Here is a 25,953-nt window from a genome sequence, read left to right as displayed (position 1 = left end):
CTCAACTATACAAGAGTAGGAGGTGGGTCACAACTCCAATACATGTGCAATTTAAAATACATACTCAACAAGGTGAGGCAGGGCCGTCTGGCGCCGCGGGCGCTGCTTACACCGTGGCCCGTGGGTGTGCTGTCGTGCCCAGGGAGGTGCGGGAGGGGTGGTGTGGCCCTGAAAACTAGTAGAAAAGAGGGCTTTGGTCCACCCCAGGTTAGCCCATTAGTCCCGGTTCAGTCTAGAACTGGGACTAATAGGGGCATTAGTCCCGGTTCGTGCGCCCAGGGGCCACGTGGGCCATTTGTCCCGGTTCGTATGGACCCTTTAGTCCCGATTGGTGCCACGAACCGGCACTAAAGGCATCGCACCCTTTAGTCCAGGTTCGTGGCACCAACCAGGACTAAAGGGTCCAGACGAACCGGGACAAATGGCCCACGTGGCCCCTGGGCGCACGAACCGGGACTAATGCCCCCATTAGTCCCGGTTCAAGACTAAACCGGGACTAATGGGCTAACCCGGGGTGGACCAAAGCCCTCTTTTCTACTAGTGTAACCACGATTTTTAATTAGTTTTTCCTTCATACAATGTGATGGTCAGTTTTCAAAAAACATCATCTACAAATTAATCAAAGTGTAACGGGTCTAAGCTACACGGACATGGCAGCCATGTGGTCGATTTTTTCTCTCTCGAATAGATGTTGGCCTTTTTTATCAAATAAACGTGTTTATGGACTAAATTGATCGGTTCATGAGCTCTTGGCCTAAAGAGTGCAATTAGTTTGAGTTAATATACTAATGGCGCATTTCATTATGATAATAGAGAATACAGACATGACAGCATCACTATTTACTTTCATGATCAAACATGCTAAGCAACAACTTTCTTACAATAGTTATAAAGAGGAGATCATAACACCCCGTACACGCAAAAGTTTAACAATTAAATGTTTCTTGAGGGTCGCAAACCATGTTCCTAATCATTAAACAACTGCACTATCTCATTTTTCAAGAAAGGTCTTTGTTAGAGATATTTTCTTGCAAACACCACATGCTCAAGTATCTCTTAGTCTTATAATAATTAGCTAGCACTTGGGAGAAGTTTTTATAACAAATAAGTTTCAACCAGACACAACAAGGCTTTAGAAAATGCTTAGCTTCTAACTTATTTATCTCAGGAATAATGTCAACATGATCACATGCTTAATAATTTATATGTTCATGGATCTTTCTCCAACATATTATGGAGCATCTTTTTATGAATGTAGTCCTAAACACATATATTGAGCATTGCAACGCCATACGTGGCAACAGATACTATTGCATTAGTATATACCCCAAGGATACATATTGGGACACTGTAATGCATAAAACATTATAGTACTAAACATGTACTCTTCATGAGCAGTTAGGGTTCTTCCCGGGTCCCCCATAGTAGATGTAATTGCCCAAGTCGCTAGAGATACCACTTTGCACATTATAGCAGTTCCGCTGCTCAACTATCAAGCCCACATCACTTGGCGATTTGAGATTGTTTGACGAATCTATCACTTGGATGTTCTTGATATGACTGGCCTTACCGAGCCCTTCCTCGGGGAAGTGTCCACTGCCCATCTGTGTGGAAGTTTGTCCAGCCTCAGGTGAAAACACCTCACCACCCCACAGTACAGAAGAGGCACTATTGGCTAAGTATGAGAAGATGGACGATGGCCAATACCCCACACAATCACCTTCCACTTGCAGCCACCAATTGCCATCCTTTGGGTCCTGCAAGCCAAAATTAATTTACTAGAGAATACAACAGAATATGAGCAGGGAATATAGTTTAGATCTCTTAAGTTCTAAAATCAATACAGAAACTGAAACACTAATGGGCTAGGGTATCACAATGCAAAAGTGAGTTTATGTATTCCCTATTTTCACTATGGAAAGGTGTTCCAATATAATGGAGGAGTGTAATTACTGTTACATCTACAGATAAGTTATACACAAACTCTACTTACGTGTTGACCTGTACAACTGGCACCACCACATGAAACATTTCAATTGGTATCAAAAAAGCAGCCACACTTGTTATTGTCGATGTTAACACATAAGTAGAGTTATTTTGGATCTTAATCTGTAGGTGTCACATTGCCTAGAATGGAAATACAGACGTCACAATTTTCCTGGAAACTTAAAATATTATTTTCGAAAGAGGTTCTTGTTGCTCATGCCATGGTAAGATATTTTATTACTACAAATGGCCCAGGCAAAAGCTCATCAGGGAAAATCCTTTGAAGCTTTGTGAAAGGCGGGCTTTAAGTACGCACAAGCTAATATGATCGGCCAATCCATTTTGATCCCAAGGGTTGAGATTAAAGGAGAAGACACAACCTTTGGCCCCATAAATATACCATATATTTAGTATTTTTTGTTTGAAATGCAAGGAAGTTCACAATTGGTAGGTTTCCCAATTGAGAAGTTGTATACAAATCATTTATATAAGTATTTAGGTCTTAAGTAACACCATGCACACATATAATATAATAGCATGTTGTAACTTAAAAGCTTATATAGATATGTAATCTATACATAAGGTGCGCATTTGACATGCATTTGGGACATGGTGTATGCATAGTGGCATAAAATAAGTGATAATTGAACATTTTGGCATAAATTTTAAAAATACGATGTCACACCATATAGGAGCTGACGTGCTAGTAGTTCATACCTTCTAGTGACCCCGTCACTACTACTCCCTCCGCCCCGAAATATAACACATGTAATTTCTTTCAATTTTCAAAATTGAGACAGAATGAGCCAATGCAGGCGGCAATATTTATGTTCAGCATAGCTCTGTGAGCCAATGCTAGAAGGCTAAACAACCCCTCTTAACTGCCCATTGGTATATGAGTTCTTTGTTATGATGCGTATATTTTGGATAAAGGGATTACAAAGTGGGTTTTCTATTTCTATGCCCCTCCTTCCTTAGTTGTGCTAAGTTACTAACGCGTGGGGCCTTAGTTCTTTGGACATGTGGGCCGCAAATGGCAGGTGGGCCGTGGTCGGGACCGCTTATGATGAGTGGGACCTGGGCTTAGTGAGCTATCGCTTTATTTTGCCTAAAATGGCCCGATCCCCACCGAGCAGCCGCATCCCCACCCAGCTGCCGCCGCCGCCGTTCCTGTTGCAGCCCCGCTGCCGCTGCCGCCTACTTCCACAGTCCTCCTGAGCTCCGATGGCGATAGGACAAAGTGATGCATCGCAGCACGCAGGAACCATCCGATATAGTTAGGCGACAAGTATGTTTCTAATCGAAACCCTAGCAATTAGGATTAGTGGATTGAATTGGTGATTTAATTGCTGTTTGTAAAGCTGCTCCATTTTTCAGACAATATTCACATTTATTTAGGATTGGATTCGTGATAGTGGCAGCTAGTGTGAAAAAAAGAAGACCCTGGAAATTAGGATCCCTATAACTGCTTTCATGTTTAAAATTTTGATTTGTGATTTTCGTTTATGATTGATTACTAGCTCTACCTGGATGGAAGAGGGCGATGGAAGAGTTGTGCGCTGGAGATGAACAATTGTTGGCCAAGTGCCAGGAAATATGCTCCTGGTTTCCGAGTGTGAATTCCCTTTAGTCGCACTCACTGGGCCTGACCTTGGAAGTGAAAGCAGATGAACTAAAGCGGATGGTTACTCAAGGCAAGGGGGGTATGACAATGGAGATCCTCCTCTGGGCATTGGCAGAGGCGATGGAGTCACCGGATCTTCGATGGCGAGCTCGCTGGTACGAGTACCGCCCCCGCCTCTTGGCGTTGAATCCAGTGCCGAAAGGGCCTGTGAACTTGTGTATTATCGACGTTGTCAACAAGGAATCAGAGGAGGAAGATTAAGACGATGAGGATGAGGAGGAAGAAGATGCTAACGAGAAGGAGGAGGAGAAGGAGGAAGAAATTTCTGACAAGGAGGGGGAAGAGGAGGAGGATGAGCAAGAAGTTTCCGACGAGGAGGAGGAGGAAAAGAATTCTAACGATCTGGAGCAGGACGAGGATGTACAAGACGTGGGCATCCTTCACAAGCAGACATGGATCTGACGATTGCATTGGACGACGAGGATGATCAAACTAATGACCAGGAGCTTTTCGGTGCTGATGTCGTGGAGGATGTACCACTGCTTAGATAGGAGGCCAAGTCGTTTGCAAGACTGCAACAATTGTGGTGGAGGAGTATAAGCTCAATAGTTTGAGCAGAATGCTCAACATTTCAACCGGCACCTGGCTTGCCATCTAAAGCGTTTCCAACCCCCTTCTGCAAGTGATGAGGATCCGGCATGTAGATGCCCATCGTTAAAATATTTATGTCATTTGAATGTGCTTGGTGTATGCTACATTTTGTATTTTGTATATTCAGAGAGTTTTTGCATGTTTGCATCATGCAAAACTTAACTAAACGAGCAACAACATGCAAAACTTACCTAAAATAGCAATAACATGCAAAACTTACCAAAAACAAAAACATGCAAAACATACTTAAAAAGGGATACATGCACACGGAATTTATGGTGTGAAGTTTTTTTTAAAATAATTGATGTACTGAAAGTCCATGGTTTTCCCAGTATTTAGGTCACACGAGAGGGCTCCATAAACAAGGATTTCATTTTTTGAGGTTTTTCCCATTTTCTTTTTTTTTCTCAAAGTGAGGTCAAACTTGCAAGGCCGTTGACCAATCCTACCAAACTATTTGGAATTCAAGTTTTGTTGTGCCAAGTGCCTGTACCACCAATTCAAAAGGTAAAATTGATTTTTGCCAATTTTCAGAACATACATACATGACCATTGTAGTTAAAATTTGAGCTAATTTTGTTAAATGTCTAGAAATTAAGTAAATGGATGAAATATAGAAATAAAGCTTGAAAATTCATGAAACTTGGGCAGTGTGCATACAATGTGGTCTACTTTGGATGAAAAATGGAAAGACCAAATTTCATAACTTATTTCAGACATGTACTTCACAAAAAGTTCATTTCTGGCACTTGAAAAATGGAAAAATAAAATTTTATTCTAAATAAAATTATAATTACTATTCAAACATTGTCCACTATGGTAACATCCATGGTTGTGCCAAATTTGGACATGTTATTGTGAACTATGCCATGAATGTGGCCATGACCATGGGCATATGCATTGAAATCCATACAAGTTCATATTGGATAGGCCATTTTGTGAAGTTTTTTTTTCAAAATTGAGGTATTGCAAGTCCATGATTTTCTCCAGTAACTAGTTCACACAAGAGGGTTCATGCACAAGGATTTCATTTTTTGAGCATATTCCCATTTTCTTTGATTTTTTAAGGCCATGTATGAAGAAAATTTCATGAAAATATTTGTGGTCCTGGTCGTGGTTTCTTATTTTCCCGAGTAACTTAGTAACCAAAAAAGATGATGTGCACAAGTTTCATAATTTTTTAATATTTTTAAAATAGTTATGCCCAACCCTAGCACTCCAACCCCTCTCAAACCCCTCTAACCCCTCTCAAAACCCCACGCAGCCATGACCGCTGGATCGCTAGTCGGGAACGGCTTATATCAGGCGCTAGGGTCAGCAATGGTCGGTCCGCGAGATGAGGCCTGATAGGCTTGATCGGGCGGGTGCTTCGTTGCTACAGACATGAGTGGCCCACCTGGCAATGGGGGAACAGGGACACGCGTGCTCGATCAATGGGTCATCATAGATGCCTAGTCTCAACTAACCAACCCGAAGCAGCCATCCCTCCATGCGCGTTGCCACGCAGCTTCGTCGCATCACGGCAATTAGCGCACCATCGGGACGCAACTTTACACATTGACACGCCTCGATTCAATGTGAAAATACGGAGGCAGTGCTCCGTTGAACTCCCAGCGCTGATTGTCCACACGCCGCACTCCTCTGATTAAATACCAATGTGCGGCATCGTTCCACCGACGCTTCACTCCACTGCTTCTACGCGCCATGCAATTCAAAGCTAGTTCATCATCCACCATGGTGAGGAAGTTACGGACCACAAGGATCTCCATGAGCGGTCTTTGCCCCAGGGTGCCGGTGCCCAGCACCGGCGGTGGCTCAAATACTGGAGCGGTTGTGGGCTCCAACTCTGGCGCATTCTCATTGGCTCCAACACATACTCAACTACTCCAAGCTCGAGCCCATGTCGTCAGAGGTGTCTCATAACCGCAGGGAGCTCGAGGAGGAGGACACCGAGGAGGAGGTGGCCTTCGAGGCGATGTAGGAGCACCTCGACATCTACGGCGTGGAAGATACGGCCGAGAAAGACGCACCGCCTCCTAATCCCGATGTTGTCGTACTCACTGCCCATGTCGAGGAGGCCCTGTGTGGTGCAGCAGCAGCTCGACCAGGCGGTGCTAGCTGCGTCTCTATCCATGGCGTAGGCAGAGGCTGACAGGCGTTGGGTGGCTGAAGAAGAAGCTGCAGCTCGAGATTAGAGGAGGGCGGCTACTCTCCGTGCAGCGTCCGCCGTCGAGGCGGAAGGCAAGGCACCCGACGTCGTCATCTTATCCTCCTCCGACGACGAAGACCAGAAAAATGACGACGACGGCACCATCGTCCTTTCGGACGATGAAGATAAGTAGCCATCCATCTGTGGGCGTCAGCTGGCCATCTTCTGTCGCCGTAGTTAATATTTCATATTAGTTTAAGCAATCTCTAAGTGTAATGTCACTATGTCAGTTCGATCCGCTTTAGCGTTGAACAAATCTAAATATAAATCTAATCGTGCTTGATATTAGGTCATATAGCCAAGTGTATGCACATAAACATAGACACGCATACAACTGAGATGGTTGCAAGATTTTGGGTGTTTTTGAGTGTGGGGCATCTGGTGGTGGGGAAAAGTGAGCTATGGTAGTTGGGTGGGGTAAAACTGAGGAGTACTAGGCAACTTGGGGCACAGAAATAGAAAGGGAAACGTTTCCCTACGGCAGACCGGCCGAATCTTTGGCCGGACGCGTCGCTCGCTCCCACGCGCCTCGCATATCCACGAACATCAGATAGCCACGCGTCCTTGCAGGGCCCACACATATCGCTTTCCATTTTCTATCTTCTTCTTCCTCTGGCCAACTCTCTCTCTCCACCCGATGCGTGCGGCAATGGCTGCACTCCTCTCTGTCCGATGCTGGTCGCCATGGCTGCGCACCCTCCTCCCACTTTCCCAGGCTCGCCGCCATGGCCTCCTCCTCCTCCACCCCTTCCTCATGGGAACGTCCAGCAAGTTTTTTTCAACAATCCACAAATGCTGTATCGGACTTGCCCAACGCTGGAACTCGCATGACTGTGTGCTACATCCATGGCCATGGCCTCCTCCTGCGACGGCGGCGAAGTTGTTTTTAGTTGCAACCATTGTCGTTTTTTGCTACTACTAAAGAATTTTTTGCTACATCCATCATTCACAAGGCGACGACGACGACGGCGTGATGACGATTTTTGCTACAACCTTGTGGAGTTCTGCTACTACCGTCAACATTTTTTGCTACATCCATTCTTTCACAGCGGCGACGACGTTGTTTTGCTACATGCTTCATGGCTTAGCCGCGACCATTTGAGCTGCAACCACGACATGAAAATGCTACAACCATTTTACCAATTTGCTACAGCCGGCATTCTTTGTTGCTGGAACCAGTCGAGCGTCCGTGCGACGGAGCTACATCCATGGAAACAAATGGGACCATCTCCGCCGGAGCTACGACCATCTTTACCGGAGTTGCGCCCGCCACCACCGAAGCTGCGACATCATCACAGGGGGAGCTAGAACCACGGGACACGCTGCTGCATGCGCGAAGCCGGTGAGAAATACAGGAGACCGGCGGCGATGGCGGCGACCGGCGGCGACCAACGACGATGGCGGCGGCCGGTGGCAACCAGCGGCGAGGGCGGTGCTTTGAGGCCGGGCCGGGTGCTCGTCCATGGCGGCGCTACAGGGATTTGTTCTTCAGAGAAGAAGGCATATGCGGGAGGAGAAAGGAGATCGTACGGCTACAGATGGACACATCCTACGCTGCTGGTGCGACCGGCCCAAATTTGGGCCGGCGCACCGGCGCGTATCACTCACCAAATAGAAAACCTTTACAAAATAACCCATTTGTACTTTCTTATCACTCTCAGCCTTGCCAGTAGTATAAAATCGATATCTATCGATACCCATAAGTTTCCATACTAGTCGCACAGCCGGTTCATATAGAAAACTACCACACAAGGCAAGGAGGCCACCACGCAGAACTACCCACACGAGCGTGCATCACAAGTCAAATGTTTTACACGCATGTTTGTAGCTTTTAAAGCAAGCTGATACTCATATTAAACACATGGGAAAGTATTGATTCTAATTGTACCAACACTGGTGAGCTGACAGGGGTGAGTATTTCTAGTAATGATTTCAAATAATACTCCCTCTGTTCCAGTTTATAATGAGCATAGTTCTCAGCTCTTATACCAATGCATGCGCTGGAGATGTGGTTTATACTAGACTAACCCTGGATGCAAGTTTTGTCCCACCCCATGTGCGCTCCCTGCTGTGGTTCCTGTGATTTCTGTTGAGGGTGAATTTGTCCAAACAAGACTTAGGCTGCATGCACGCACTACATTGAGGAATTTTACCAAAAAACTAATACGAACTACAAAAGGGAATGGAGGGAGTATATGGCTAGCGTTGTGGATTTTATATGTGAATACATGGATGGTAACAATATGTACATAGAACCTTGAGATACTATAAGAAGGTAAACCATGGATGCTAACAAACTCGACTCTATCATTCAAATCACATAGAGACGAAATCGGCCTCGTCCTATGTAATTGGTGAATCTATAACAACTACACCTGCACTAGATGATGCATGCAAGCATGCACCTAGGGTGAAAGGACTTTCTTCTGTGCTACGAGAAGATCATGTTGTGGTGTAGACCTTTGATAAAAGTTCAAATGATATGTAAACATTATTATCCAGCCATTCTAATATTAACATGTCCCAATCACTTGAACTAACTTAAAATCAGTGGCTAAGATTATTTTAAAATTCTAACATGTTAAGAAGGAGTTTTAAATTCATGGAAAACTATGAAACATGCATGGGGACAATTACTACACCATTAGTGAGACCAAAAATAGCCACGGGCCACGATTTCATAAAGGAGAGGAAGCTGGCATCAATTATTTGTGCCAATTCATGAATTTCATTTTCTATGCTTAATGTTGAATTATAAGTGGATTGTTCATTCTTTTCCATCATCTTAAGCTTTTGGGATGAACTAGTCAGTGCATGCAACTCAAATCTAGATGTCTTGAGTTCTAATCCTAGTGGCTGTAATAAAGTAAATGAAATCCTACTGAGTGGTATAAAATAAAATGATTGTACCCAACTCATATTTCCACGTTTAAGGTATAAGGGATCCTACACTTGGAGGGGGGGAGGTCTACTCAATACATAGGATGTGAAAGCTTATTTTTGTTGTGTTACCTTCCGAACTAAAATATCATAGTCATGTTGTGTGCCACCATAGGTGGATACTGGGGAGATGCTGCTACCAATGGCGATATTTTTGTTCGTCTGGATGAACCCTGGACACATTAGGTTGTAACAACCTGTTGTATGATATCCATCACGCTACAATGTTACACAACAATAGGAAATTAGTACGTTGATGATATTCTCTACCTTAATAAAACAAGGGCTCAATATGAGTTATAATGAAGATAGAATGGAATATGATGTTTATCTTACAGTCCAATAGATGAAGAGTCTAGTATTGTTATCCTTATACAGATATGGGTAGACCTGCAATTGTTTGCAGAGAGCATGACGCCATTAGCCACAATTAAATACATTACAAAAGTTAATGCATCATTATAAAATTATTAGGGCCTAAATAATAGCATGATGTTTCCAATCTATAAGAATGTACACCTCGGTTTCATTTATTGAGGGGAGTGTGTGTGTGCGTGAGAGAGAGAGAGAGAGACAGAGAAAGAGCCTCTTCTATTGTGGGATAAAACAAAAAAGCAAGACGATCTAAGGCTTTGCAAACAAGGTGTTTCTCCCTTCCTTCCATTTGATTAATGCCCATGGAATCCCTCTTTTGAATATATATTTTCATCATCTTGATTTCGTTCTCCCAACGGTTTTATCTTGGTCCTTCTGCACTTTGGATGGCTCATCAAACTGGATGTTGCTTGCTTGTGTAGTTGATCCCATTACACATACTCCATATCTGTGCTTATATATCTAGAAATCATTTTATTGTACCGATATAGTTTTCATATAGCATACAATGGTATCGAGAATAATTTCACATGCCTACCATACTAGTCTATGAACCCATGCTCCTACAGGAACTTGAGAGACTTAAGTATTTTATAAGAGACATAAGAATTGGATATTCATGCACAAATTTGAGGTTCGCAACAAATCATAAATTACTATGGATATCCTTCCTTCTTTTCACACTACATATATTTTTATGCTAATATCATAGACGTCCATTACAAATTACTTCATATTTTATTGCACCCCTGTGTGTTCGACATGTGTTTAGTAGCTTGAGCTATGCCAGCTCTTGTTTGGCCATCCCTCAGGACTTCATTAATCCACTTTGGTTCCATAGTCCGACCTTACATAGTTTAAATTGTAAGAATCTTGCTCGTCTGGACGTTAAGTTAAAATACAATTTTTTGTTTAGAAAATATATTATATATTATAAACTATACTCTTAGTTAGTACAATGGTATAAAAAACGTCTTAGCCTACACCGTAGTACCAAAAATGTCGGATTTCCTCTATCAAAGAACAATGAGAGCAGTTGTAGTTTCAGAAAACGAAGTCAGCGTGCATACAGTGTAAATATGTTACAAAAATTTAGTATATATATAATCAATTTATCCGAAGTAGCACCTTTCTTGCCATAAAACACCAGTATAATTTAACATGGACCGTGATGGATTCTTATTGTCATTGTCATGTTACTCATCAAGGAACATCTTTCACTTCGGACATGGAGTTTCTACACACGGGCTCAAATGCACCTGGTGTAAATAGTAAAATATATAAAAACTCGAAACAATTCAAAAAATTCTGATATTTTTGTGTCACACTTCAAGAGATGTTTGTTGTGCATGAAAATTTCATCACAAAATCACATAGGTGGAATGCGTGGTAAAAAGACAAAATTGATGCTCTGAAAATGTTACTTTCAAAGCATTTTGGAACTCTGAATTTGTTTTGTCGCGGCTTCGACCAATGTTATTTCATAATGAAAATTTTCATGCACAACAAACATTTCTGAAAGTATGCTACAAAAAATATAGTATTTTTTGAATTGGTTTTCTATTTTTTTTCGAGTTTACTGTTCACACCAGGAGCATTTGAGCCCGGGTGTAGAATGGTACTTTCACTTTTGTGTTTGCTAAACTAATATATATATATATATATTCTACTACCGGGTGTAGTTACTCCCACTTTTGTTTCGTACCATTTAGGTAGTATTTACCATATCGTAGAGTATGTACGCGTAGTACGTAGTATATAAGAATGTTTAGATAGTATATATACTACCTTTTTGGTAGTATGTATAATATTTTATGCATACTTCATTTCACGTACAAATATGTACGTATTTCATAAATACAATAAAATTATGAGCTCACTTGCAATTTTTTCATATAACTCACTTTGGAGTATCTTAGATATAGTATATGAACACAATAAAAATAATAAAGTAGAGTATATACTACCACATGGTAGTATATAAGAAATTGGTGTAGCTACACCTGGTAGTAGGATGCATTTTCCATATATATATATATATATACTCCTCTTTTATACTCCCGGGTGTATGTACTCCCACCTCCACTAGATGGGTTTGGAGTGAGAGACCACGCGCGGAGCAGGTATCATCGTAATAGGAAAAAGAAAAAAGAAAATAGGTAGTGGTTATGAGTCGGCTGCATGCCCCTACATGCATGGGCGTTGAATCTCTATCTACCCGTGCCTAGGAAAGTTGTTGCGGTGGAGATAAGGTATCTGGTCTGGCTGTCGTATGAGAGAGGATAGGAGAAGGGCTGCCGGAGGTATGATGGATGCGACCCCTGGCGAAATGGAAGGTATATCAATGGAGATCGTTCCCGCGACCGGCGGAACGGAAGGTTCGTCAATGGAGATCGTTCCCGCGACCGGCGGCATGGAAGGTATGACGGATGCGACCCCTGGTGAAATGGAAGGTATGTCAATGGAGGACTCGTTGATCGATGGCAACAGGTATATGAGCTGGTCTTCTATGTTTCGTTGTTCCTTTGTTCGCCCGGCCGGCCATCCGACGTCTTCCGAGTACAACGAATACGGCCGGCGGCGGGTATGATAAATACTAATTTATTATACTGGGTGTAGGGATCTCTTATTATCATTTGATTCCACTGAAGGATTTCCAGCGGCAATGGATCATACGGACGTCCCACTCGAGAGGTATGAGTGGTGATTGTAAGTAGCAGTTCATACGTTATTTCTGTCTGCATACTCCGTTCACTTTTTTCAGTGCGACTGATAATTTTTATTTAGGAGTATATACTTCATTTTTATTTAGGAGTATATACTTCATTTTTATTTAGGAATATACTCATTTGTTTTTATTAGTACATACTCCTGTTATTTATGATTATTATATACCTCATTTTTTGGGCACTTCGTTCCATGATTAGTATGTACCTCTTTTCTGTGTGATGAGTACATACCTTCTTTTTGTAGTACATACTCCTTGACAGATTTAATTGTCTGTAGTATATAGTTGGTTGATTATTAAATTTTTTGTATTTTTTGTATACCACGTCAGGGTTGTGGTAGAAGATGAAGAAGGATTACTTGATCTCCCACCTGAATACGCGGATCCAGCGATGCTTGTTCCTAAGGTGGGACAAAGTTTCATGACTGAAAGAGATGCTTTCAATCTGTACAACATCTATGCTGTGCGGATGGGTTTTGGAATTCGACTGTCGAAGCTGTGTTTTAGTGCATCGAAGAAATTGACTATGCGGGAATTTTGTTGTTCGCATCAGGTAAGTAGTAACATAATAATACTTTGGGACTGACCATATTGGTTTGACAATGTGGTATAACTATCCATTTTTTAATTTTTATTTTGTAGGGAAAAAATCCTAAGACAAAAAAACCTTCAGTGCGTGTTGGGTGTGGCGCTATGTTGAGGATTAATAGACCAACTGGTGAGGGGTCGTGGACAGTGACTAAGTTTGTAGAGGACCATAACCATGAGCTTAAGGAGGCAATTGGTGTGACTAAGAATTACAAGTCACATAATCAAATTGATGAGGGGACTAGACATCTCATTGCAGACATGGTGGATAGCGGTATGAGGTCGACCAACATGTACGGTTTATTGTCAGGGTTTTGTGGAGGAGCTTCAATGGTCCCGTTCTCACGTAGGATGATGGACAGGCTAGCTTATGCTATCAAGAGGGATGAGTGCAGTGAAGATGTAGAGCTGACCCTTGATCTTTTCAAAGAGTTGCAGAGCAATTCCAGCAATTTTTTCTATAGTGTGCAGGTTGACAAGGCATGCCGTGTGAAGAATATATTCTGGTCTCATGCTGTATCAAGGAGGAATTTTCAGGCCTTTGGCGATGTTGTGACGTTTGATACTACATATAAGACTAATAGTTACAACATGCCATTTGCTCCGTTCGTAGGAGTGAATAATCATTTTCAGAGCATATTGTTTGGGTGTGCATTACTTAGAGATGAGACAGTTGAGTCTTTCAATTGGTTGTTCTCTACGTTCAGGAAGTGCATGAATGGAAAGGAGCCGCAGTGCATACTTACCGGTAAGTTTGTTATGTTATTGTAGAGTCTATATATGTTACTTTGTTGTACTGAGTACCTTGGCTTTTGTGACAGATAATTGCCAACAGATGGCCGCCTCTATTAAAAAAGTTTTTCCAAAAGCGTCTCATCGTGTTTGCAAGTGGCATATACTTAAGAAGGTGAGGGAAAATTGTGGAAATATCTACAGCACTAGAGAAACATTCAAAGAAGACTTTCATAGGGTGTTAACTCAGATGTTGACAGTAGATGAGTTTGAGGGGGCATGGAAGGAATTATTTTCCGAGTATAAGCTGGAAGATTGTGTGTATCTGAAGCAGATGTGGGATATCACAGAAAGTGGGCATTTCCTTATTTTGGGCAGTTGTTCTATGCTGGAATGACAACTACACAGAGGAGCGAGTCAGTTAATTATGTCTTGAAAAGGTTTGTCATGCCGGCCTCTTTGATGAATGGTTTCGTAAAGAAGTATGAGAGATTCTTCATAGACAGATTACAGATGGAAGATTATGAGGAATTTCATACTAAACACGTAAGTAAAAATTTTGTTAGTTCCATTTTTAGTTTACCAATTTATCATAGTAATACATTGTGATACAACTGAGCTTGCAGGACAAAGTTGTTATGAAGACTAGATCACCATTGGAAAGACATGCTTCAAAGGTATATACTCGTGGTGTATTCAACTTATTTGTGGAGCAGCTATCGGAAAGTTTGTCCTTCAAGGTCGTCGCGACTGATGAGGAGAGTGTCTTTAAAATAGTACGTATTGGGGGTTTTTCTCGGAACATCTGGCGACGGCACCATTATGAAGTGTATGCAGACCTTGAAAGCATGACATTTTCGTGTGTATGTAAGATGTTTGAGCACAAGGGTATACTGTGTTGTCATGTGCTTAGTGTAAGTACCTTATCACCATAACCATATGCTTACCATAGTGTCGTCGATAAATGTCACTGTAATGATATTGTGAGGTAAATTGAGGACACACTGAGTATGTAATCATATAATGATTTGTCGTTGTTTTTGTAGGTCCTGATACATGATGGTTGCGCTGAGATCCCAGAGCAGTATGTCTTGAAGCGATGGACGAAGGATGCTAGAGACCGTGTGCCTTCATTCCTAGAGGGTTACAAAGATGATGTTGATGCCGCTGCTTCTCAGACGTACAGGCATCTGGTGCTCCATACGACATCAGAGGAGGTAAATCGTCTTGGTAACAATACATGAAGGCTTACAAGGTGGCCATGGAAGACCTATCTCAATTGGTGGAAAAACTGAGAAAGGTCTGTCTGGAGGAAGAGCAGGCTATTCTGGAAGGGGCAGAAGTTGAGGGTGAGGTACATAATCAGACGCATGATCGTACAACAGCTGATGGTGATAGAACGCCAGGAGAAGGAGATAGTACTCCCCATGTCCATGAAGTCAGTGAAGGCCCATTCGAGGAAGGGGTGAGTATGGAAGATATTTTGCCACCTGTTAAGAATCGTCCAAGAGGCAGGCCAAAAACTACAAGATGGAAAACTGGTGGGGAAGTAGCTAGTACAAAGAAGAGTGGTAAGAAAGTGGGTGGCAACAGTGGTAGCACAAAGCAAGGTGGAGATGCTTCTGGGAAGAAAGAGTCTGACATCATTAGGTATTGTGGAGAATGTGGTGACCCGGGACATAATAAGACGACATGTGGGAAGCCATCCACGTACAAGAGGAAGTATGTTTACAAGGAATAGTTGCGTTTAGTGGGTTTTATTTTTTTTGTTATAGTTGTGACTAAATAGGTTGTAAGGACCATGTGTTGCGGATTCTGGAACATGTCTTTATTCTAGCCTTCATTGGTTTGCACTGTTACTGCAGGAGTTTGCGAGAACAGTTTTTTCATACAATAATGGTACTGGTTATGAGTATTTCTATATGTAGTCGGCACAATTTGTGCAAATGGATGTACGTGCAATTTTTCTTTGGTCGTAAATGGTTTTGTGGTACGTGTAGACAGTAGTGAGCCGTAAATTTTGAAGTATGTTTCCATTGATAGAAATGCGTATGATGAAGTGAAATGGTATATACTGTCTGGACTGGAGTATGTACTCTTTTTTGGAAACTTGTAGTATGTCGTTTGTTATCAAGGATCGGGAAGTATGTTACTGTTGAATAAAATGGTATATATAGTGAAAAACACAGAGAATAAAGTAAGATGATAGAGATTGATATTCATTTCTGAAAGTAAGGAGAATATGCAAATACAATGACATAGTTAAGCAAAGTACAGTGTGGCTGGCTACGAATGAAGAAAATCTATAGGGAAATGTTTGCGGATAATGTTGTCTACTAGTCTAATCGTGCAATTTTTCTTTGGTCGTAAATGGTTTTGTGGTACGTGTACATAGTAGTGAGCCGTAAATTTTGAAGTATGTTTCCATTGATAGAAATGGGTATGATGAAGTGAAATGGTATATACTGTCTGGACTGGAGTATGTAATGTTTTTAGAAACTTGTAGTATGTCGTTTGTTATCAAGGATCGGGAAGTATGTTACTGTTGAATAAAATGGTATATATAGTGAAAAACACAGAGAATAAAGTAAGATGATAGAGATTGATATTCATTTCTGAAAGTAAGGAGAATATGCAAATACAATGACATAGTTAAGCAAAGTACAGTGTGGCTGGCTACGAATGAAGAAAATCTATAGGGAAATGTTTGCGGATAATGTTGTCTACTAGTCTAATCCCTAAGCTGGCTGAGCTGGAGTTTAACCCAATCTGGAAGAGAAGCTTCATTTGTCTTGAACGTCAGCAAGTCCAGTAGAAAAGTGCACCTTAGGTCGTTAGAATCCTGCATTATAAGTTGATGATGAAGAGGTTGAGCTTGTTGTGCCAGTAATAGTTGCCATGTTTGTGTAAGTACTGAGGAAAATAGTTACCTTGCTTATGAAATTAATTAGACGGAGGCCATTCCAGTTGCGCATGAAGTTCAATACAAGAAAACCGCAATCATCCCTGGTAGTTCGTGAATGTTATATTAATTGGCGATGGCGACTCAAAAAACCAACTGAATCAAAGGGAACTTACGAGTTTTGTTGTTCTGGTATGTTCTCTACGACCTCAATACCCCAGCTAGGTATGTCCTCATCCCATCCAGGAAAAGCTAACCTCATGCACTCGGCGAGATGATATGCTATGGTGTGACATGTCTTGTTATGTCTAGATATTCTTGATTCGTTGAAGGGGCCTAGTGCACTGAGCGAGTCAAGTATCGATATTTTCCTGTTCTCCATGTCGAATGCATACAACGCATAGTGATTAACTAGATGAAGTGGTATGAGTATCTGGAAAGGAAAATGAGACCATGAAATTAGATAGCTCATAGCATATAAAAGTGGCGCACAGTACAGTATATGTTGATACCTGATGGCTTTGCGAAACGTCATAACGTATGTGTGTTCCAATGAAGTGTCCTAGCTGGTGCTCCGGAACCAGAATTCACCCCCCGCCAAGGCATAGCTCTACAGCCACATTACAAATTAAGCATGGATGAAATAATGGAATGAGTGATCGTGTTGTAGAGAAATGCTTACTGCAAAGTCGAGGTTTATGAAGTGTCTCCATCCCAAATAGTTTGTTCCCTCGAACCGATCCACGTCATCCAAGAACATTTTGCGGATCGCAAAATTTAAGCAGTCAGTATCCATCCAGCCACCGCGTGCAATTGATTGCTGGAGAGTGCGTAACTTTATGGAGATGTTGAACGGACAAGAACTTTGAAGCCATACTTCACTGGTGATGAGAGCAGAATAATATTAGTTAAATGTCAGAAAAGAAGTGCATTGAGAAATTGAAACTTTTGTACTAATACTCACTCCAACAAGGCTTCATTTGATATTTCTTGAATGTACGAATAAGTTGAGCGGGCTACCCGCGTATCAGTACGTGTTATTGAGCATTGCTTGGTCTGGAAGGGGGACAAAAGTTTCTTGTTTTGATTTATTTTTCGGGTGTTTTTATCTCTTAGAAGGTGGGATGGTGGGTTTTCTACTATGTATATACGTTGTTGTTCATCTCCATTGGTATCCTCCGCACTTAGTGCGACGGTCCACTCTTGTGCCAGGCGAGCAGCGGATGCTGGGGAGATTGACGATTTCTGCTTGCTTGGTGAGGCTGGTACGAGCAGAAGGATTAGTTAGGAATTGTAACATATGAAGTTGTGGAAAAAAGTACAATGGGAAAGAAAAATTACCAGAAGCATTATGAGTTGTTGGTGGAGTGCGGGATGCTAGATTGTTGTACCTATTACTTGTTGTGCTACATGAACCAATGTTGCCTTGAGATGCCGGTTGTGGATGATCCCTGTCAGGCGTACTTGTATGTTGGCATGGTGAAGCGGTATCCTTGCTGAAGGATGTTGGGGTAAGGCCTGAAAACAGAGAAATATAACAGATTTAGAATGGTGGTTGAAGTACTAGTTGGGTGAGTTAAGGTTGAGTAACCAGATTAGCTATGTAGAATTGATACATATGAATGTAGTTGCCAGAGGTATATACGATATGTATGGATGAGGATATGTTGAGATGTACCTGATGTGGGGTTCGAATGAAGTGCACCGTGACTGCCCAGACCGCCGGACCTATTGTGGTTGTCCGAAAGAACATTACGAAGGGTGGCCCTTACTGCAATTTTTATCGAATTGAAAACAGTAGTAACCAGAATTTTGTTAAGTTTTTGAGTTGCTTCAATGGCTACTGGATTATCAAAAAAGTTTTCAAAATCTGAAGTATCTTGCAAAATAGATGAAAATTGTCCTTGAGCACTGGAGATTGCATCCTTAATGGAAGAAGAAGCCTGAAAAACAAATTATGTGAACATTAATGTGCGATGAGTGCTTGGTGTGACTTTATTTTAGTCAGAGCATCAAAAATAAATTGTTACCTCTTCTCCATATATCGACCGTAATTTAGTTGACTTGAAACGCGTCTGCAAGTATTCTGAAATGTTGGACACACATGGTTGGTTAATGGTTGCGCTCGGAGTCGAATGATGATTTTCTTGAGAGCCCTCTTCTGGTGCACGGGAGTAAATACTTGGTGGTTTCGTGAGCTAACAAAAAATAAAATAATTAGTACAAAAGTTGATGATAATTTGGCAATTAAATTGATTAAAACATAGCCGACCTGCAGCTTCCCAAACTGAGGGAAAGGGAACCCAATGTTGTGTTTGCACTTCATGTCATTCATGATAATGCGGGTGACGAGGTCATCATCGAATGCCGCAATCCTAGGACTGGTTTCACAGTTGACATCGTTATTTGATGGCGCAATATGGTCCAGGTAGATTGTCTGTAGGAAACAGTGGTTTGATAAAGTTAGTAAGAAAGTAGGTATGTGCTTAGTGGAAGGTATATACTATCTGCAATTAGGTACATGGTGTGTAATAGTGCAGGGTCGTACGAAGGAAAATGTGATTATAATGTGAACACACACCTGGAGGAATAGTATACACCCGTTAATTGATACTTGAGAAGAATTATGAAATCGTTTGGGCATCAAGCTGGCAGAATTCATGAGGTCGTCGACGATGAACTATGCCCAGTTGTATGACGAGATATTGTCAATATCAGCTACTGCGCTGATATACCTTGTGGAAATGTAGTTTGCTAGTGATTGCGGAGCCAAGAACTTTGTCATGACATAAAGGACAAATGCCGCCTTGAACGATCGTTGGTCCTTTAAGCTCATCGGATATGAATATTGTTTATTAAGAATTGCCTCCAAAAACTTAACAGTAACCTATGAAAAGTGTGGAACCTCAAAAATATCACAAAGAATCCTCTTATTCCGTTCTACCTCATCTTGGTTACAGGTCTCAATGGTTCTCCCGCTGCATGGTACACCCAAGACTGAATTAACGTCCCTCGCAGAGAAGGGGATCACTTTATGAAGATCAGCTACGATGGCACATGAATCAACATCAATCTTGCTCAGAAGCCATGCGCCATACTGTCTGTTAACTTTAGTTAACTTCAGCTGAAGGATGCCGTGAAGCCCTGTTTGACGGACAAGATCCTTTTTCATGTCATCAAAACTGTTAATCAAAGTAACGACACACTTTGGTTGGCATCTTGAATTTATTCTGGTGCTAGTTGCATTGCCTTTCGTCGACTTATTTGTGGCTCTGTTGCGGCGGTATTTATCAATGACACGAGACGTGCTGCGTGACAAGGTGCCTTTCCTGGACGTGTATGGCTGGGAGTGTAGACCCTGCGAGCAAAATTGTACAGATTCAACTACAACTAGTCTACATACTGAACAACAAAACGAGGAAGAGAGATATTTGCTTTGCTCGTGGAAAGTTCAGACTTGGACCGATAGAATATGGACATGCATCTAGTTACACACAAGCTAAGATCGATGATAAGCAGCGTACCTCGTGTGAGTTGTGGCTGATTCTGACGGGGGGAGTGGCCGGTGGAGAGCGCACGACGTCGGAGACCTGCTGGGCAAAACCGGGGGCGTCGTCTTGTTCCATGCCGATGCATGCAGCGAGCCACTGTCGGCGGCAACGAAGCTACAAGAATTAGGTCAGCCGCCGTCTGAGCGAGGCATGAGCGAGAATAATAGATCGATGAGATTAGCTTCAAGGGTGACGTTCGGTATCCCTATAAAAAAGGAATCTGTTCCAACAATAATTATTTAGTTTTATGAGGAGGCACGCCGTGGGTCGAACAGGAGGCGAGGCGTGGTGTGGGTCGCACGGGAGGTTGAATCGGACGTGGGAGTATGTACTCCTAGGAGTATCAACTCATTTTCCTATATATATATATATATATATATATATATATATATATATATATATATATATATATATATATATATATATTCTCATTACTCCATGCCACCTAAATGCATGCATGCAAGGTTTGCATGGCGACACACATGTGGAAAGACAAGACCCGGGCTGCTTGCGCCCCAGCCGGGTCATGACACGGGACTACTTTGATGATTGTACTACTTTTGACTCTATTTCACACTGTAGCATGAATTTGTCCTGGGGTTTCCCAAGGCCCAACCCAATCCTGTCTCTGCCAACTGTGACACGTGTCATACAAGTTTATTGGAGTTTGGAAGAATGTTACATGAAGTTACATTTTTCTTTATAATGAAAACAATAGATAATTTAAAATCTTATTTTTGGAGATTATTTTGCAGTATACATGTTAATAAGGGAAAGTGGGTAACTTAGATGCATATTTAGAGGATATGATAACAAAAAGTTCATCATTTTTGAGATGGGCAATTTAGATGCAAATTAGCAGGTTACTCAAGATTACTTCGATAATGGCAGATGTGGAAAATTTGGCTTTTGATTTAGATCTTTACATTATATTATTTTTCACATTATCTTTAGGAGGTTATTGTTGTTTTAGGCCATGAAGTGGTTGAAGATTTTGTTCCTTTTTTTGTTAGGCTATCTCAAGCTTAAATTATTATTTTTTTGAACTATGACAGTTAGTCGACATGCTAGTTTATTTATTTGCTTGTTAATATCTTTTTTGGGAATTAAATACTACTACAGGTCTTGTAGATTGAAAGCAGGCAACAAACTATTTAAGTTGTCTAGTAGTATACGTAGATAACATGTACATGTATAAATAAATAAAAATGTCTCTGCTCTATAGCTTTCTTCATGCCCTTAGCTCTTAAAAGCAATCATTCTAGCACAACTTATGAAAGAAAAAGAATTGCATGTATGAAGAACCTAGACTAGCTCATTCATATGCTTTGATTCTTTCAACAACACATTTATAATGCACGGAAGCTAAAAGGCGGAGTTTAATAGATCCTTTATGAAGGTGAGTTCAACGTTTACCTGCCATCCTGCTTCAATGGTATTGAGGCCATTGCCACTATAGGAACCCCCAGTGATCCAGAGCTGGGCCAAGCTGAAGTCATTGGCCCTCGCAATCATTGGTTGCCACAAATTGAAGGTTGCTCTCGTTCCTTGGCATTTATCAATACTTGTCGATGCTACGGCATGCTGCTCAACGGGAGAGAAAAAAAGAAGTTAAATGTGCGCTTTCTTAAATAATGGCAGTAGCAAACCAAGGAGAAGATTGTTACTCATATGAACATGATTCTTAAATGGCCTTTTTACCTGGTGGCCCCTCAATATATTGGGTGTGTCAGGGTCATTGATTGAATTGAGGTTTGGAATACTCCAAGGCATTTTCTTGCCATATCTCTTGATGGAACTGGCCCTTAGAACATCCTCCTCATTGGTCCTTCGGATCGGTATCGTGTTCTCAGGGCACTTTCCATTTTGATGCCATGTTTGGGTGATTGGATGAGGTGTGAAGTTGGGGTCATGATACATGTCTCCTGGTTGGTAAGAAGGCCACATCTGAAAGGTGACGATTGAGTTATATAATGATACTCCCTCCGTTTTTATTTACTCCGCATACTAGATTTGTATAAAGTCAAACCTTAAATACTTTCAATAAGTTTGTAGGAAAAAATATTAACATATACACCAGCGATCAATAACATTGGATTCATCATTGCATATACTTTCTCATCATAAAAATTTATTACTGTAGATGTCCATATTGTTTTCTATAAACTTGGTCAAACTTTATAAAGTTTGACTTCAGTCAAATCTAATATGCGAAATAAATAAAAACCTAGGTAGTATATGTGTGTAATAGCGTGGGGGCACTGAACTTTTCCGCAACCAACACTTATATGAAGGGAAATAGTGCCGCAAAGTATTACCTGGATAGTATGGTTCTTGAGAAGAGGATGGTCGAATGCAGGTTGTTTGGAGATGTGCACACAGTCTATGACATCCCCATCTCGGCTCTGTTAATTTCTGGAATCAGTGGTTGCAACAATGTAGAAAAAAGGGAGGACAATACGAGCATACTACCAAATGTTAGATCTTCTATAATCCTACTCATATATTATGCATAATGTAGAATAAAATAGTGCGGTCTGTCTTTCGGTTTTCGTGCAAATTCAATCGGTCACGGCATTTTTAGTTTTTTTAAACAAATAAGATTCCATCTCTTAGTCTAAAGCCGAGTAAGGCTTCCCTTTGTAAATCCGGCTTCCAAGAGACAAAACTTGCTCGGCAAAGCAATTACCGAAACCGAACAACATACTAATCTGATTGGATCTACATCTGAACAACCTATATTTTGGACTTGATAACATAAGCTGGGGTCCATCTCCATCTTAACATTAGCGTACAGGACTATCTCCAGGTGGTCTCTTCCATGTTTGACCTTGGATTATGTCTTAGCATTGGATTGCACATCAATATACGTTAGAATTCTATGAGGCGGTCATTTAAACGAGGAAACACGAGGAGCTTAGTGGAAGAAGCACGCTAGACTTAAAATCCAAGACAGGACAAAAACAAAATATGCTCTCTTCTTTTTGTTGGACATTTTGCACTAGAAGGATTATTGCTTATCATGTTTTTCTTGCACTCCCTCGACCCTAAGAAATAGTTGTGCATGGCGGCCAGTTTAAAGCACAGCAACCCATCGCTGTATGGAAGTAAGGATTCTGCTTATATAGGATCCTTTTCACAGAGATAAAAAAATAAATAAAAATAACTTAGCCACATATGCAAGGCATGCGCCACCTTTACCATGTAGGGTTGCTGCCTGTACCTGAATGTAAATGCGCTATTGACCTCCTATAGTGCGTGGGGGTATCATAGCGTATCATGTAGACTTGGTAACTACGCATATTAATTACATGATATATCATTAAATGATAAAACAAAGATTTTTGAGTTGGGCCCTTTAAACAAGAAATGAAGGAGTATCATACTAGTATCATGATATCATATTATAGTATTAATACAAAATAATGAATAAGGAGCTCTAAAATATTAACCCATAATACTATACACTACTCCCTCCGTCCTTGAAGAGTGTACTTTCAACTTTGTTGGAAAGTCAAACATTTTTTATGTTTGACTGTGTTTATAGAATAGTACACCAACATTTATGCCATCAAATTAGTAACATTAAATTCATTATAAAATATATCTTCATCGTCCTACTCCTATTTAGTTTCACAAACATTGATATATTTTTACACAAACTTGATCAAAGTTTGAGATAGTATGACCTTCCAACAAAGTTGAAAGTACACTGTTTGAAGGACGGAGGGAGTATGCAAACAGTACTCCCTCTGTAAAAGAAATATAATAGCGTTTAGATCACTACTTTATTGATCTAAACACTCTTATATTTCTTTATAGAGAAAGTATCGTATGCATGAAATTTGTGTGATACTCCACACCATGGCTAAGCCTTTTTTCTTTGCATGCATCTGCTGCCTTGAAGTGCTCCGTGGAAGACTACTACCCACTGCTTGCAAGCATGGCTCGTGAGACGAGGACAAAAAATGCAAATTAACAAGGACCACATGAATTGCTTGGAGTAGCTAAACATGCATGTCTAGCGTGCTGACGCTTGCAAAGTACTCCCTCCGTCCTTTAAAGAGTATACTTCCAACTTTGTTGAAGGGTCAAACTATCTCAAAGTTTAACCGAATTTATGCAAAAATATATCAATATTTGTGAAATCAAATATGTATATGATGAAAGTATATTTTATCACGAATCTAATGCTACTAATTTGATGGCATAAATGTTGATGTATTATTATATAAACACGGTCAAATATAAAAAAGTTTGACTTTTCAAAAAAGTTGGAAGTACACTCTTTAAAGGACGGAGGGAGTAGTAGTGTGCAATCGAACACACGCGACAAGCTGCTATTACTATGCATGTACCTGAGTGGTTGCGAGAGGAGGCTTCGCACCTCCCGCCGGCGCTGCACGAAACTCCCTGCAGTCGCCGGCGCCACCGCCGCCCGGCCCTCCAAGAAGAGAAACGTGAGAGCCACGACGACAAGGAGCAAGCACGCTCGCGTCGCTGCCATTGCGGTTTCCATGTAGGTTTATATATATATATATATATATATATATATATATATATATATATATATACACACACACACGAGGAGACGGACCGTCCTGACTTTCTATAAGGCCGATCGATCGAGACTGTCTCTTTTATTTGCTTGAGACCGTTGTAGAATACGTACTAGTACAATGAATGTCATGTCCGGCATAGTACTGAAGAAAAGCTTTGAGTCGTGTCGCTCGGGCCAAGGTGTGAAAGCTCCGCACCGTGTTGCTATGATTACCGCGCCGTGTGGCCGCCGGCATGCAATAATGAGAAGATGACTTCCATGCACTGGTCCTTGCTGGAGCCGCGGTGCATGTTAGATTTGACCGTCCGGGCTGGCCTGTAGATACCGTGTCCATCGGCCCAAGGTTGCTATGCTTGGCCTACTGTGTGGCCGTGGTTGACAATCACTTGTTGCCCGCCGCGCGGTGACAATCAATTTCTTTTTTTCACAAAAAAAGGAGGGTACGTACGTAATGACCCGGCCTCCATGGAATGATCGTGGAACAACGATTGATATTTGGCCTTTTTTTTAGCATCAGTATAGACACAAGCGCTCATATACACGCGCATACACTCACCCCTATGAACATGTACACGCGCACCCTACCCCTATGAGCACCTCCGAAAGACTGAACCGGCATATCATCTTGAGATTTATGAAGTCACCGTAGGCGTCTCGTCGTCGATGGGAACATCTCCTCCCACTGAAAATGCATCGCCGAAAATCCTGCAATAAATCCAGAAATAATGTAAGCACCAGGATTTGTATCCTGATAGATTGGGGATACCACTGTTCACCTAACCATCTCAACCACAGGTTAGTTCGCACGATTGATATTTGGCCTGAAACGTATGCGTTCCTGGGATAACAAGCAATCGTTACATGGCTTAGAGGACCCGGAGAGACCCTTCTAGAGGACTCTAAACAAATCTTGGCCGGACCCTTATATGGCCAGGTCGGTTACCAGTGCGACAACCCAAAGCATGTCTAACACTCCCTCTAATTTCAACTTTATCAATTGCGTCCAAATTTTTAAAGAAGCTTCATAGGTAGTATAGCTTTGGTGAAGCCACCAGCTACCTGCTCTTTGGAGGGAACGGAACGTATCTCGAGCATCTTTCGAGACA

General features: G+C 41.5%; 1 protein-coding gene across 1 annotated transcript; it reads right to left on the bottom strand.

The window, feature by feature from the left end:
• Positions 1-1,388: 1,388 nt before the first annotated feature.
• On the bottom strand, positions 1,389-24,793 carry LOC119284436. Its single transcript, XM_037563559.1, has 7 exons — positions 24,674-24,793; positions 22,605-22,691; positions 21,988-22,233; positions 21,703-21,870; positions 9,747-9,800; positions 9,483-9,629; positions 1,389-1,757 (listed from the first exon to the last, which is right to left on the bottom strand). Exons 1-7 carry the CDS (start codon positions 24,791-24,793, stop codon positions 1,389-1,391), a joined length of 1,191 nt encoding a protein of 396 aa, XP_037419456.1.
• Positions 24,794-25,953: the final 1,160 nt, after the last annotated feature.

This window comes from Triticum dicoccoides, chromosome 4A, assembly GCF_002162155.2.
Source record: "Triticum dicoccoides isolate Atlit2015 ecotype Zavitan chromosome 4A, WEW_v2.0, whole genome shotgun sequence".
NCBI lineage: Eukaryota > Viridiplantae > Streptophyta > Magnoliopsida > Poales > Poaceae > Triticum > Triticum dicoccoides.
Note: the sequence above shows the minus strand (reverse complement) of the source record. Positions and strands in the feature narration are given on the sequence as shown.

What these genes read in the sequence shown, in the direction of transcription:
- LOC119284436 (XM_037563559.1), bottom strand. Translation starts at nt 24,793, where the DNA reads ATGGCAGCGACGCGAGCGTGCTTGCTCCTTGTCGTCGTGGCTCTCACG. An exon ending in TCAAGAACCATACTATCCAG is followed by an intron (nt 22,234 to 22,604) that starts GTAATACTTTGC and finishes GTCACCTTTCAG; the next exon opens with ATGTGGCCTTCTTACCAACC. An exon ending in ATGATATTTTAGTTCGGAAG is followed by an intron (nt 1,758 to 9,482) that starts GTAACACAACAA and finishes TTTGGCTTGCAG; the next exon opens with GACCCAAAGGATGGCAATTG.